General features: G+C 44.5%; 1 protein-coding gene across 7 annotated transcripts in view; it reads right to left on the reverse strand.

Moving 5' to 3' along the window:
- vav2 (vav 2 guanine nucleotide exchange factor) overlaps positions 1 to 15,000 on the reverse strand; it is a 204,356-nt gene that overhangs the window by 50,450 nt on the left and 138,906 nt on the right. For all 7 annotated transcript variants that reach the window (XM_042059062.1, XM_042059065.1, XM_042059063.1 and 4 more), the window contains exon 4: positions 5,536 to 5,604. In XM_042059062.1, the coding sequence (XP_041914996.1) occupies positions 5,536 to 5,604 (69 nt within the window). The remainder of the gene's footprint in view (positions 1 to 5,535; positions 5,605 to 15,000) is intronic.

Here is a 15,000-nt window from a genome sequence, read left to right on the forward strand (position 1 = left end):
TACTCCCTGACCTGCCTCAACCCGGTCATTAGGAACGCCAAACATGATTACATGTGTTAGAGACGTGACTGGACGCTCTCCTGCTCCAGCTGTGACAGAGAGAACCAGGCTCGCTTGGACGGGTTTCCGTGTTCTATTATCGAATTAGATTGTGTTTTCATAAAACAATATGTCTTTCATACATGTAGAATAGACAGGAGAGGTTATTACATTACATCACAACTCCACCAGGGGATTGGAAAAGCCTTTTTGATTTCTATAACTACTGACATGTGATAACACAAGTGGCTTATGTCATGCACAGAATGAATACAGACACAAATCCTGCTCACACTGAAATATAATCTAAGCTGTTTTATTTAACATGTATTTCTTATCATTCCTTTATGCATTAGCATATCTTTTACATTTATGGTAAGACACTATTTTCCCAGTTAAGTTGCCGTCTGAAAAATGTTAAATCATATGATTTAATGCTAAATAGAAAGATCACTCAAATTAGAGCGAGATACAGCAAGACTGAGGAGTTTTTATTCACAAATGAATAAAAGAAAGGTCTGCCCTGAAGTGGAAATATGTACTGCACATGGTTCATATGCACACATACACACACAGACACACACACACGCACACACACTCACACACACACACACACACACACACACACACACAAAGGCCTGTGGAGATATGGAAGAGGAAAATAATGATGAGGGCTGATAACAGGAGCTTCATGCTATGGTAGTAAGCCTACAGTGCATCAGACATGCCAACACCCTCACTCACTCACCCTCATGCTGGTGCTCCCTACTGTCTATCAGAGATCTGAGCTCAAGCAAAGTGCTTATGTGATATCCGGTGGAGGGGGGAGGGGGGGTGCTGAGAGCATGTGTGTGTGTGTGTGTGTGTGCATTGTCAACCAGTGGTGTAATCTATATGTCAGATCCTGGGGCTTTTCCACTTTCTACAAAGAGACGGCCATCACAAAGCAACTTCACACAGACATACAGACAGGCACACACACACACACACACACACACACACACACACACACACACACACACACACACACACACACACACACACACGTTCAAAACACAGTGAGAACACCCAGAGACCCCTCATCTGAGATAAACCTGATCCTGATGTAGCCCTGTTTTCTTTCACACCAAAAGCACACACACACACACACACACACACACACAGATAACAGAGGCCTGATCTTTACTTGGCAGCTCCACTGCTTCCAAGCTGCTTTTTTTCTCCTCCAGTCTTTTCCCATCTCACACATCCCCCTCTTTTCTTTCCTCCCCTCCTCTTCCTCCTCCTCCACGTCTGTTCCCACTCGCTCTCCTTCTCTCTTTTCTAGGGCGGCATTCTCCTCTTTTCATCCCACTCACTCAGGTAGCCCGTATGTGTGTATGTGTGTGTGTGTGTGTGTATGTGTGTGTGTGTGTGTGTGTGTGTGTGTGTGTTTGTGTGTGTGTGTCTAAGCGTGTTTATCACTCCTCCAGCAGGCTGGCCAGCCCAATGGCTGACTGACGTGTGGCAGGTTTGGGCATAATGGCTCCTCTCCTTGCGCTCGCAAAAAATTACCTGAAGCTCTCGCATCTGCCACCTGCAGCTCAGGCACATTCATCACGCCTTCACACAGAGGATTCGCCGTGACGCCACGCCGTGCCTGTAACAATGATTTATCGCCCATGCTGAGCGACATTACGGGGTGTGGGGGGTTCATACATAGCTATAGATATGAGCTTGAAGTGCGGGAAGTCGGCTAAATTGCATATGAGCAGATTGCTGTGAGGATCCTGAGCAGCTGTGCCTATTTCATTCTGCAATAATAGTGCGTAGTATCACTCTATAATTGTCAGATAAATTAGGGCTTTTATTTTGGTCTTGTGGAGATGGGTTACATTAGAAGTTATTTGTGAGTCATTATGAGGCTTATGAAAGACAGCAAACACGTCATAAATGTCAACACTAGTTCTAGGTTGACTATGAGAGAGCTACTAATGGAATTGAACCCTGGTACGCCAAGGCTGATGTGTTATTGAAGCTCATTTGGATTTACATGTCTTAGATTTCCTTAGTGTTGCTGTACTGAGCCCTGTATAATGTCATCAAAGTGTGCTAACTGCTACTTTCCTTAGCTTCTCAAACTATAAGATCCTCAGCAGTTCCTTGGTTGGCTTACTAGCTGAGGTGTAATGCATATCAGGAGTGCAATATATGTATCTCCAGGGCAACAATTCCTCATGGGCTCGCAGTGTTCTCTGAGGTGAAGCAGTGTGAGCTTTTTTGAAGGGGAGTTGTTAGCGTTAGCTTTTAGCTCGCTGCACTGGCCTCCAGTCCCAAGGGTCAGAGTGAGGACTCTTTCAGTCACCCTTCATTAGGCTAACATTGCCAGGGCCCTCTCGGTGCCATGCCCCATGTACCACACACACACACACACACACACACACACACACACACACACACACACTAACACACCCCTACACACACACACACACACACACACACACACACTGTCATCAGTGGCCCTGACAACCTCTGTGACATTTCACATTAAACTCACATTTTATCCTGACATCCAGTGAATCCCTCCCAGAAACAGGAATGTGTCGGGGAGGGGGTAGTGTGTGTGTGTGTGTGTGTGTGTTTGTGTGTGTGTGCGTGTGCAAGGCAGTATGAAGCTGAAGGAAAGGCAGGAATGTTTGCCTGTGTGTGTGCTGCAAGTGCATTTATGTTTGTGCATGTGTGTGTGCTTGTCTCCGTGTGTGTGTGTGTGCATGTGTGTGCGTGTGTGTGCATGCGTGTGTGTGTACGTGTGCCATACCGAGGTGCCGAGGGGAGGTGTATTATCATACAGGATATGTAACCACCCCACCTCTTGTAACATACACCTCAGGTGGCTTTAAACACCATGTTCTATTCTCTACATCTGACTAACTTATGCATTTATCATGTATACAGACCTTACTGTTCTGTAACTGACCCTAGGCAGATGGGTCAGGCCCTTGAGTCGTGGATCTGCTCAAGGTTTCTTCCTATATGCATCTCCAATTCTAGGGAGTTTTTCCTCGCCCCTGTTACCCATGGGCCTTCTTTTCTTTTCTCTAATTGTCTAACACTCTGTAAAGCGCCATGAGACATGTGTAATGTCTTGGTGCTCTATAAGTAAAATTAAATTGAAATTGAAAATTGAGGTATAAAAGAGGAAGATGCAAAGCCCTTCTGACACCTTGTACTGTATGTGTCCGGTGTGCCACACTGGCTTAATTAACGGTCTGAAAGAGAGAGACTGCAGTATGGAGAAAGAGAGCACCAAAGGTCTTCTGGCACCAGGCTCAGGTGATTTTCTGCATGGCTGGACCCTCGGGACGGCTCATCTTTCGACGTGTGGTGTGGTCCTGCAACCTTCCAGGCCTCAAATAGGAGTAACAGTTAGGGAACACTCCCAAGTCTTTCATTAGTGACCCTCGGCTATATACTGCACACACAGATGTCCAAGTGTGTGCTCTGTGAGTGTGTGTATGTGTGTGTGTATTGGGGGTTTATAAAGTCAAGTAGGGTGTGTAATTAGTCATTTCAGCCCACACTCACGTTCCCTAGCCTACAGATAAATGGCAGCACACCTGTCACAACATGGGAAGATGCTCAAGCTTCAGACGCACCTGTGTGTGGGTGTATGTGTGTGCGTGAGAGAGTGTGTGTGTGTCTTTGTGTGAGTGTGTGTGTGTGTGTGTGTGTGTGTGTGTGTGTGTGTGTGTGTGTGTGTGTGTGTGTGTGTGTGTCTGTGTGTCTTATTGTTTTGTTGAATTAATTCTACACAGCTACACAGAGTAACAAATACAATACATTCCCTTGTGCAGAGGATTGCAGTCATGGCCACTTTAGTCACCAGAGGTCTCTCTTGTGTGTGTGTGTGTGTTTACACTATTCTAATATGTAGGGCTGTACATTGTGGACAACAGCCAATCTGACCCAGCAGCACACTACAGCCCTGCCCACTGCTCACAGATCACAAAAGTCACCTTGGTCCATCTCACCTCTTAACACACACACACACACACACACACACACACTCATAAACACACTGCTTTGATGGTACATGCGGGGACACCACGGCCCATCTGCTAATTAACCGATTATACAGATGAAAGGACATGAAGCCGTAATGGGTGTCATGTGTGTCCTAATACACCTTGATTAGCAAAAACTCTTCTTAGGTCAATGAGAAGGTGAAGTGTGTGTGTGTGTGTGTGTGTGTGTGTGTGTGTGTGTGTGTGCGCATGTGCATGGGGGTGCGGGGGCGGGGGGGTTGCGAATGCATGCCTGTAAATGTGCGTGTATGTTTAAATGTGAACGACCAGCCACAGGGGGAGGTTCACCACATGTCATTCTGATGAGGTGTTGGTGAACATGTCTGCTGGCTAACACTGGCATTACATTTGTATTCAACTCTGACCTTTGACACAGCTCTCAGTTTGGATTCAGCATCAGATAGTGGGTTGTAATGTTTGGGTAGCTCAGTGTGTGGTGTTTTTATGCAGGTGTATACGTATGTAAGTGTCTTGTAACATTTACTGCATTTTTGTGTGTGTGTGTGTATGTGTGTGTGTGTGTGTGTGTGTGTGTGTGTGTTTATGTGTGTATGTGTGTGTGTGTGCTTGAGAATGCCACAGAGCATGGAAAGCCTGCAGCTAATGAAACTGGTGTCTGTAGTAGAACAGATCTGATGAGATAAATGGACCTGGTGATCCATACAGACCTCCACCCTTTTGTGTGATGTACACTCTGACTAATAAGAATGCTGGGCTCCACTCTCTCTCTCTCTCTCTCTCTCTCTCTCTCTCTCTCACACACACACACACACACACACACACACACACACACACACACACGTAAGTGTGTGTTTGTGGCCATCCTTTCCTTCTTTCAGAAAAAAACACATTCATCTCCAATTTGGCCAAACACCCACACGACATGTCTGCATCACCATGGAAACCCCAACAGTGATTAAGTCTTGTTTATTTGTGTAAATAGGAACGAAGAGGCCAGAAGAACACTGCCTATTACAGTAGTGTGTGTGTGTGTATGTGTATGTATGTGCGTGTGTGTGTGTGAAAGTGTGACCACACTACATAAAATAACAGCGTTAGCACCTTCATCATTTCCTTCCCTAGAGTGGTTTATGGAAATGAAGAACAAACAGCTCAGAGGGTGAAATCACAGATTGCTTTTCCCTCTGCAAATGGAATGAGCTGTTAGAACATCATCATCATCGTCTGGACTGCTGTTTTCTCTGACCTGTTAGCTGCTGAGACAAGACTAAATGGATGTGTTCATTTCCTTGTCTGTTTTATGTCCCTGTGTGTGTGTGTGTGTGTGTGTGTGTGTGTGTGTGTGTGTGTGTGTGTGTTTTATGTCTCATTCTGTTTGTGTATGTGGTTTTGAGTTTTATGTCTGGCTCTCTCTCTCTGTATGTTTGTGTGTGTGTGTGTGTGTGTGTGTGTGTTTGCACGTAATACTCACTCAGCCAGCTCCTCCAGGCTCCTGTAGATATCATCTTCATTCAGTGCAGTGTCCTCTGAAGGAAAGGGCCTAAGAGAAAGAGACAGATAGACAAAAAGACAGAAATAGAGAGAGAGAGAGAGAGAGAGAGAGAGAGAGAGAGAGAGAGAGAGAGGAGGAAAAAGAGAGACAGAGGGACAGATTAGCCATGGGCAGCACCTCCTCACACATGCAGATTGGAGGTGTCGGAGATATATCAGCTAGTCTGTGTGAGTGGCACATCTGCCCCATCCATAATTCAGCAGTCCTAGTTATTTATGAGTCCTGCATGTGTGTGTGTGCATGTGTGTGTGTGTGTCTGTCTGTGTCTGTGTGTGGCCGTGTGTGATTGACAGGTCACCACAATATGACAAATGTTCCACAGACATTTATCTCTTCTCTACAGAAACAGAGTCCTGCTGCCAGATCAGGGGGAAAGGCTGACTGACACGACCCTGACACAAGTGTGCACTCGCACTCACACACTCACACACACACACACTGTGACCTTTCTCCCAATGCAAGTGCTCACACGCACTCTCTCTCCATCCTACAAGCCCCACCAGCCTCCTACATCCACCCCTACCACCAGCACCCTTCCCCTGGGATCCTGCAGAAGACATTATACACATACGACACCCAAAGGCCAATTAGAGCACTGTAATATGGATGGACTATCAATTATTGGATTAGTGGCAATGGATTTTCCTCTCCAGGGAACCAGTGGAATGACTTCAACAGCTACATTAGTGGATGCTGATGTGTGCGCGTGCGTGCGTGCGTGTGTAACTGGTGGGTAGCTGAAACAAGGTAATGTCAGCGATCTTCAAGCTATTTAAAAGCAATCATGACTGTGAATAGAACTGTGTGTACTGTATGTGTGTGTGTGTGTGTGTGTGTGTGTGTGTGTGTGTGTGTGTGTGTGTGTATGTGTGTGTGTGTGTGTGTGTGTGTGAAGTCCTCTTTTCTCACCCTCTCTCATTTTTCACATATTCCCAGCTGGCTAAACACAACAGTGCCAACCCATTTTAGAGTGTGACATCTCCACGAGACAGAGGGGCCGCTGAGAGAGCACAGAAGGCTCCTGCAGTCTGGAGAGGTTTTAGGGTGATGATGCTTCAGACTGTTAACAGTTTGTCACTTTCTCAGCCTGGACTGTTTTCAACCTCCAGCATGACTACAGCCAACACACACAAACACACACACACACACAGGGTGCGATTTGTAGGGGGCGATGGTGAGGATTTCCCCCCCCTCTGGTTTTACTATCCCTACCTCTGCTAAATTATTTTTATCCCCGGTGGGGACAACATTTATCCCCCTCTGCCCCTCATATTGATTAATGCTACTTCATATAAGTAAAGCGCTGCAACGTGAGAACAGTCTAGTATAATAATCTGACATCAGAAACCCACCGTCACCGTCAGCACTCATGCTGCTGACACAGTGGCTGCGTGATAACTTAATTTGGCCTTGATCATGCAGGACATTTCAGAATGTCGAGTGTGTAATCCATCATAAATGGCTAGTTTCAATGGAAAAGTTAGCTGGAAAACAATAAGGATTCAGTGAAGCATAGGCCTAATAATGTTTTAGAACCTTCAAAATTAGAAAACTGATGCAACTGAGATGGAGGACAACTGCACGTAGAGTAGAACGTAGGCCTATTGTCCGAAGGAACTTATATTAAATGAGGAGATATTTGCTGAATGTCACAAAAAGTGTTACAGAAATTGCTTGGCATCGCTTATTCAATGGCTCTCTACCGAAACACCTGTAGTTTGCGGAGGACGAACGAGAAAGCACTCGTTTGATAAATCAGCCAGTAGGCTAGGCCTAGTAGACAAATAACTTTTAGAAATAATCTGTACTGCAAAAACGAATGTTGGTGGGTATTTAAACTATCTAGCAGGTGTTTTAACAGCTGCAAGAAATAGAAGCTTCATGGTCTTTATGTTCTGGTTCGTAGGCTAAATTATTTTCATAAAACTTCAAGTTGCCCTATAACTTTACTCTCCAAACTCTTCACTGCACTGTATGCAATTAACTGACAGTATGATAGGCTATTTATTTTCTGTAGGCTACAATAAACACATTTATTTTTTCAACTTTTGCAATATTACGCACTTGGCTACTGAACGCAAATCAGCAGGAGAGAGAATGCACGTAGCCTACGCAGCGTGTAGCGCAATGTGTAGGCTATTTGGTTACCAACTTACACTGTTAGCCAATTCACTAACTTAAGACTTCAGTGCCATCATATACAACGTTTTTTTACAAAACAAATACAGAAAGGATGGAGGCAGCAAAAGTAGAGGAGTCATTTCAGATGGGGCAAGAACAAGGTGAATTTGTGAATATTCTCTCATTTTGTTGGAGAGATAGAGCAAGCCATAATAAGCGAGCTGTATTGTTGTCAAAGCCTTACTGGATAACAGGTCTGACACTGGGAGAAATCCTCCCTCACAGATATCGCAGACACTGTTTCTCCCCCACACCATAACGCACAAACATACAGTACTCTCACACATATACATTCACATCAGAAGCGTTCATCCCTTTGCCAGTTTGTTCATCCCTTTGCCAGTTGCAACACTGACACAAAAACAACTCTCCCACATAGCAGCCTGTCATCACTCTCTCTCATAGAGTGGATGAGACAGTGTGAAAATAAAGGAAGAGAGAGAGATGAGGAGAGAGGGATAGAGGTTTAAGTTAGAGAGGTGTTATGATTTGTTTATGTAATGATAGCCCCAGAAATGATAGTGGAAATAGTGTTGTTAAAGTGAAAAATGTCTACATTTTACAATATTGTAAATAATGTAACAAATCTGATATTACACCAATATAAAAAAAGAGGGAGTATATTATAAACAAAGAGGAAAAAGGGAATGTGGAGAAGGGGAGATTTGGAGGCAACAGCCATCAATTACTCAAGCTCTGATGCCACATGAGCTCACACAGGTCTGACGTTCATTACCCAGGGGGCCGAGCGGCGTGCCTCACAGAAGCTCAATGAAGCCTGATCTCATACAGTAGCTGAAGAAAACAGCAGCAAAGAGAATCTCATGCAGATAGACAGATAGAGAGAGAGAGAAAGATAGAGAGAAAGACAGAGAAAGAAAGAGACCAACACACACACATGCCACAATCCGAACTTGTGCCTATAACCTTAGTCCTCCTGATTATACAGATATCAATCACTGTCACTTCACATACCATCACACACTCACCCACACATATAGAAAAGGGTGACAAATCATCTGCCACCTAATACACAGAGAGACAGACTAAGATAGAGACTTCATCATTCTTTAAAGATAAAAAGAAAATTGAGAGGTCTGTGACTTGATGATGCTTGATGGACAGAATACCATCTCTGTATCTGCTCTCCTTCTCTCTCTGTCTCTCTCACACAAACACACACACACAGCCACACACCTACAAACATCCATCAGTACTAACCGAATGTGATCTGACCAGATTTAACAGGGGCATCAGTCTGGCTCTCAAGTGTACTTTTATATAAACAAACACTATCACTGAATTTGTGTCTCACTGAACCTGAGTTCATTCACTACAAAAGACTTTCCAAAAACACACACACACACACACACACACAAAAGACAAACACACAGTGCCATTAGTGTGGTCGAGCGAGCATCAGCCATCCGTTTCCCAAAACAAACAAATCAGAAAAACAACGGCTCCTCCTGATGCGGAGATTAACTGCGGCCATCGCCTGTCGGAATAGCACGCTCTAGCAAACTCGTCCAGAAGGCTTTGTTGACATACAGAGCCACGGGCCAAACTTTCTTCACGGGTTTCCTCTTTCCACATACTGACTGTAAGGACATGTTTGGAGAATCCTCCTTCATAGAGGAAAAGAAAAAAAAAACAATACAATGTTTTAATATTAAAAGTTTCACTTCAACAACAAAAACAGCACTTGTGATGTATTTGTTAGCAGTCCATTTGACGTCAGTCTCTGTGGGTGGCATGACCCTTAACTAACGCACTTGAACTAAAGCTCTGATGGTGGCCGAATCATTGGCATGTTTATTCTAGAGTTGGCCAAAAATAAACAGGTGAAATCGAGATGAGTCCAGTTTTATGAAGATTGTGTGTGCAACCTCATTACCTTTGGGTAGTTAGTTCGACACGTGAACTAACCTCAGCATATCTCAGTCTCATAGCCCTGCACTGATCAGCTATGCACATGCATCCATTATGACGTTAGTGATTTGAAAACATTGGCCTGAGATACTCTTGTGTATCCATTAGGAGCTATGATACTGTATGTGCTTCATCATATTATCTTTTTAAGCACAGGCTCATCTCGCCACATTAAACAAAGAGCCAAGTTTGTTTGTGTCCCCGATGAAATCAATATTCATGATGTCTCTCAAATTAATTGGCTATGCGTTATTTACGCAGCCTGGAGACCCGTCCTGACCTCTTGGAGAGAGAAAAAAAAGAAAATCTCCTTTGATGAGACGCCAGGGTTGCGCTTCACACACAATGGCAATTAACCAGCACGCCTGTCCCCACTGATAATGACCATTATGGGATGTGTGTAAACAATCCATTGTGCATAATGTGAGGTCAAGCTTACAGGGGTCAGGCCTCTGAGGCCTCTCCTCGTTCACACTCTGCCTATCTCTTTGTTTTTCTTGCTATCTATCTCTTTTCTATGTCTTCTTTTTCTCTCTCTCTCTACTCCATCATTTGTTTGTCAGTAATTGGTCGTCTTATTTTTAGAAATTTGAGCATGTGCTCCTTTTAAGACTCAGTGCTCATTACTATGGCAACGGCTTCACATTCTCCACAGATGTGGTTGCCATTGGCCATTAAAGGTGCGCGCGTGTGTGTGTGTGTGTGTGTGTGTGTGTGTGTGTATGTATGTGTGTGTGTGTGTCTACGTGTGTGTATCTACATGTGCTTATATCCAATCACACTGAGGGCAGAAGAATAGAGCAGGGTCCTCTACACTTTGAAGTACCCAGGAAAGAAAAGAAACACAATTAAGATATGCAATGCCCTGACTCCTGTCCTCCTCTGTCAAACTGAACTTTTCTCCCAAGCCCCCTGAAAGGGATCACTGTGATTCATTTGCAAGTAAAAAGAAAGAACTCCTTGGAGGGTAGCGCTCACTATACTAAACAAGGGGAACATCTTAATCCTCTCTGTTTATTTGACCATGTCAGGAAAAGCCTGTCCACCGAGTGCCTGGTCACCTACTAATGCTGCATGTTCTCCTTTGATGTGGACGAAACATGGAGGGAGGCTGGGCTTCTTAGAACACAGTTCTAGTATGATTATCTTGTCGCGTGTGTCTGTGATGTCCACGTGTGTTTGTGTGTGTGTGTGTGTGTGTGTGTGTGTGTGTGTGTGTGTACAGAGTCTGTGGCTGTGGGTGGGCATGTATTACATTATCTTTCCTTGTCGCATGCAATTCCATATGGTGCCGTCTTTTGATCATGTCAGAATGCCTGATGCATCAATGCATACAGAATGCATAGTAATCCTGTATAATGCCACAGTTGCATGTACATATAGACAATTATAATCTATATATTGCACGCAACATTGTGGCATGTGTGTCCATGCTAAATCCTGAACAGGTGTGTGTGTGTGTGTGTGTGTGTGTGTGTGTGTGTGTGTGTGTGTGTGTGAGAGAGAGAGAGAGAGAGAGAGAGAGAGAGAGAGAGAGAGAGAGAGAGAGAGAGAGAGAGAGTGACCAAGTGAGTAACTGAATTGACAATGTTGGACATGATGTACATCTTCAGTACACCCTCTCAATGAAACATAACCTTGGCTACATTTAAAGAGCGTGTTGTTGTCGGGCCCTACGGAAACCTATCTTGGGGATTCAGCATAGATGTTTATGAGGCATATCAAAGAGGGAAAAATATCAATAGCATATACTCCTGGGAGAACTCGCGCTGAAGCCTGTACATAAATGCATCCTACGCCATGGCCTCCACTACATTTATGGAACAGTTACTGCACCTCAGAATGAATACTGAGGACCTTTATGATTCATCACTGGTGATATTTCTATGGGTAAATGTATTCAGTGGCAAGGCCACATAAACTGCAAACGGTTGCTGTGCAACCACAGACATTATTCTGTAGTTAGGGCGGAGCAGACCACTATTTAGTGGCGTATATTCTAAATAATCATAGCATGACATCACATAAATCATGCAAATGGACTAATAAGAAAATAGTTTCGGGGGAAGTGGTGTGTCGTATTTTTAACTCTGTGTATGCATAGGAGATTTTGTTTACTGACTGCCTACAATGCACAATGCATAATGTGTGTGCCTGATTGTGCATGTGTGTGATTCATGCATATTATGTATGCATGTGCTGAATTCTCTCTCTCTCTCTCTGTCTCTCTCTCTCTCTCTCTGTGTGTGTGTGTGTGTGTGTGTGTGTGTGTGAAAGAGTAAGAGAGGGTGGGAGGGAAAAGACTCTCCCAAGGCCGAAATTAGATTGTGTGTGAGAGAGTCAGTCAAGTGTGGCAAAAGTCATCTGTTCTGACACTTTCTGCCTACAGTCCCTCCTCCTGTTCATCACACACACACACACACACACACACACACACACACACACACACAAAGTTCTCACTGGTAGACCCTCTTTGACTGGTAAGAAAAATAGTGCAAATACACAAAAGCCTGTATATACTCTCTTGCATGCACACGCACACACACACATACACACACACACACACATACACCCTCTCAGACATGTCCAGGAAAGATGTGTGGATGAAAGGCTATTTAAACTCTAGAGTGCAGAGGAGATGGTCAGTTGACACCAGACAGAGGACAGGGATACAGGGGATTTATGGAGAATCAAAAACACATTAATACAGGGAGTGGACAGGAGACCTGGACGGTGCTGAGCATACACAAAGAGAGAGACACACACACACACACACACACACACACACACACACATATATATATATATATACACATACAGTACACAATCACAAACATATTCATACACACACACTTACATGCACATATACTTACATGCACACACACACACACACACACATATACTGTACATACACACACACTTACATGCACACACACACACCAGAGGGCAGATCAATGAGCTTCAACAGCTAATCTATGAACATGCCTCAGAGACAATGATGTCATGATCCGGGCCAAGATTATCAATAATGACATCACACACACACACACACACTCACACTCTGTGACGCCCACAGAAAGAAGCAGACGCAGGCATTTGGCTCTGCTGGGGCAAGAGCAGTGTGGGATGTGATGCCTGAGGGAGTACTGAACACCAGAGCACAGCCATCAGCAACACTTCTAACAGGGTCACTCATACCTGGGTAATACAGTATATCTGTGTTTGAAAATATATCAGTATATTTTCATAACAGGTATAGATCCCTCTCGACCCCAACAAGTATGTTCATTTGTGATGTCATGCACACACACACACACACACACACACACACACACACACACACACACACACACACACACACACACACACTCACATTAAATAACTATGATACATATTACATGAGAGAATGTTTACATAGAGAAACTGAATACAGGTGAATGCCTTTTCTCTCTGTGTGTGGAAGGGTGTGTGTGTGTGTATGCATGTTTACTGTGTCACTGAGTCAGGTACCAAAAACTGTATGGGGGTCAAAAGTTTGTATGCATATTTCTCACTCACACACAATGTGTGTGCGTGTGTGTGTGTGTGTGTGTGTGTGTGTGTGTGTGTGTGTGTGTGTGTGTGTGTGTGAGCACGTGTGCACATGTGTGTGTGTGTGTGTGTGTGTGTGTGTGTGTCTGACTCACTGACTGAGTGTGATAATTAGGCCTAATTTGAAAACCAAATGTCAGCGTTTGGTTTGTCGAATGCCACATTAAACACACAAACCTACTCATGTTAAAATACACACGGCAGGTCAAGCAGGCCAAAAGGCACACGCATGCATGCGCACACACACACACACACACACACACACACACACACACACACACACAATTGTTGCCCTCCTGCTGAACGCATTCAATCTGATAACAATCGGATAGAGTGCAGTCAATGCACCACTAAAGAAAACAATGCCTGCTTCCCGTACTTTACTGTTATTGGGTAAATGAGTGCCAGAAATACAGAGACTAAAAAAGAGGACGACAGTGGAGAGAGGGGAGGAGAGAGAGAGAGAGAGAGGGAGAGAGAGAGAGAGAGAGAGAAGAGAGAGAGAGAGAGAGAGAGAGAGAGAGAGAGAGAGAGAAATCCATACGTTAAATCCATCTCACATTACTAATGGTTTCTAACCTCAACTCCTCTCCGGAAGCCACTCTTACACAAGATATGCAAAAATAAACTGTCGAAAGTCGAAAAAACACACACACATACACACATACACACACATCTCTCTCTCTCTCTCTCTCTCTCTCTCTTTCTCTCACTCTTTCTTTCTTGCTCTCTCTCTGGTTATGAAAACCAGCACAGGTGCAGACACACTACCCATTGTGCACTACCCAAGTGCACTTCCTTTTTCTGAACCTGCTGTACTTTTGAAGCCAATCTGGCACACACACACACACACACACACACACACACACACGCACACGCACACAGCTGATTTTGCATCTGGCGCGTGGTTGGCGGCGTGGGGGTGAAGGCTGTGGCTGATTGCGGTGGTGTGATGGCCGGTGATTTGGCTGCCGGCGGTGGCTTTGCAGGGCGCGGTACCTCAGCCTGCGGCGCTGACTCAGACCTCCGCCTCTGCTGCTGATGGAGCTCCGCTGCGCTCTCTCTCTCTCCTCTCTCTCTCTCTCTCCAGCACTCCGCTAATCCACCCTTTCTCCTCCAGAGCCCTCTCTCCCTCTCTCTATCGTTTTTCTCTCACCCTCTCCTCCTTCGTTTCTTCGTTTTCCGATGGCTAAATCTCTCACTGTTCTGTTCTCTCTTATTCTCCCTGTCTCCTCTCTCTCTCTCTCTAACAGGCAGGAGGCCAGATGGAGCCATAGGAAATCAGGTTAAAGGTGATCTGTGGAGAAGCGCTCAGAACATCATAGAGCAGACAGGAAGTGCCACTTCTTTAGTAATGCCCTCTCATAGTAATGGCTTTCTCTCTCTCATCGCTAGATGGCTGATTGTGTTAAAATGGACAGACTGATTCTTTCTTTTCTTGTTTAATGCATGTTGTTAGAGTACCATATTCAATGTAAGGCTGTTCCAGAAATGGTCACCATGTCATATCTACGTATGTTGAACTGAAATATCTTATCATCGTAATTTTTTGTGTTTTTGTTTCTGTTATCACAATGTAAGTTCATTATTTTGCTAGTGTGAAAGGCTACTGCCTAATGGAGACATCGATTGAGGAGCATCATACATTTTTCTCCACGCACAATTTGTACTACAACTCCC

The sequence above is a fragment of the Alosa sapidissima genome, chromosome 13 (genome assembly GCF_018492685.1).
Source record: "Alosa sapidissima isolate fAloSap1 chromosome 13, fAloSap1.pri, whole genome shotgun sequence".
Classification (NCBI taxonomy): Eukaryota; Metazoa; Chordata; class Actinopteri; order Clupeiformes; family Clupeidae; genus Alosa; species Alosa sapidissima.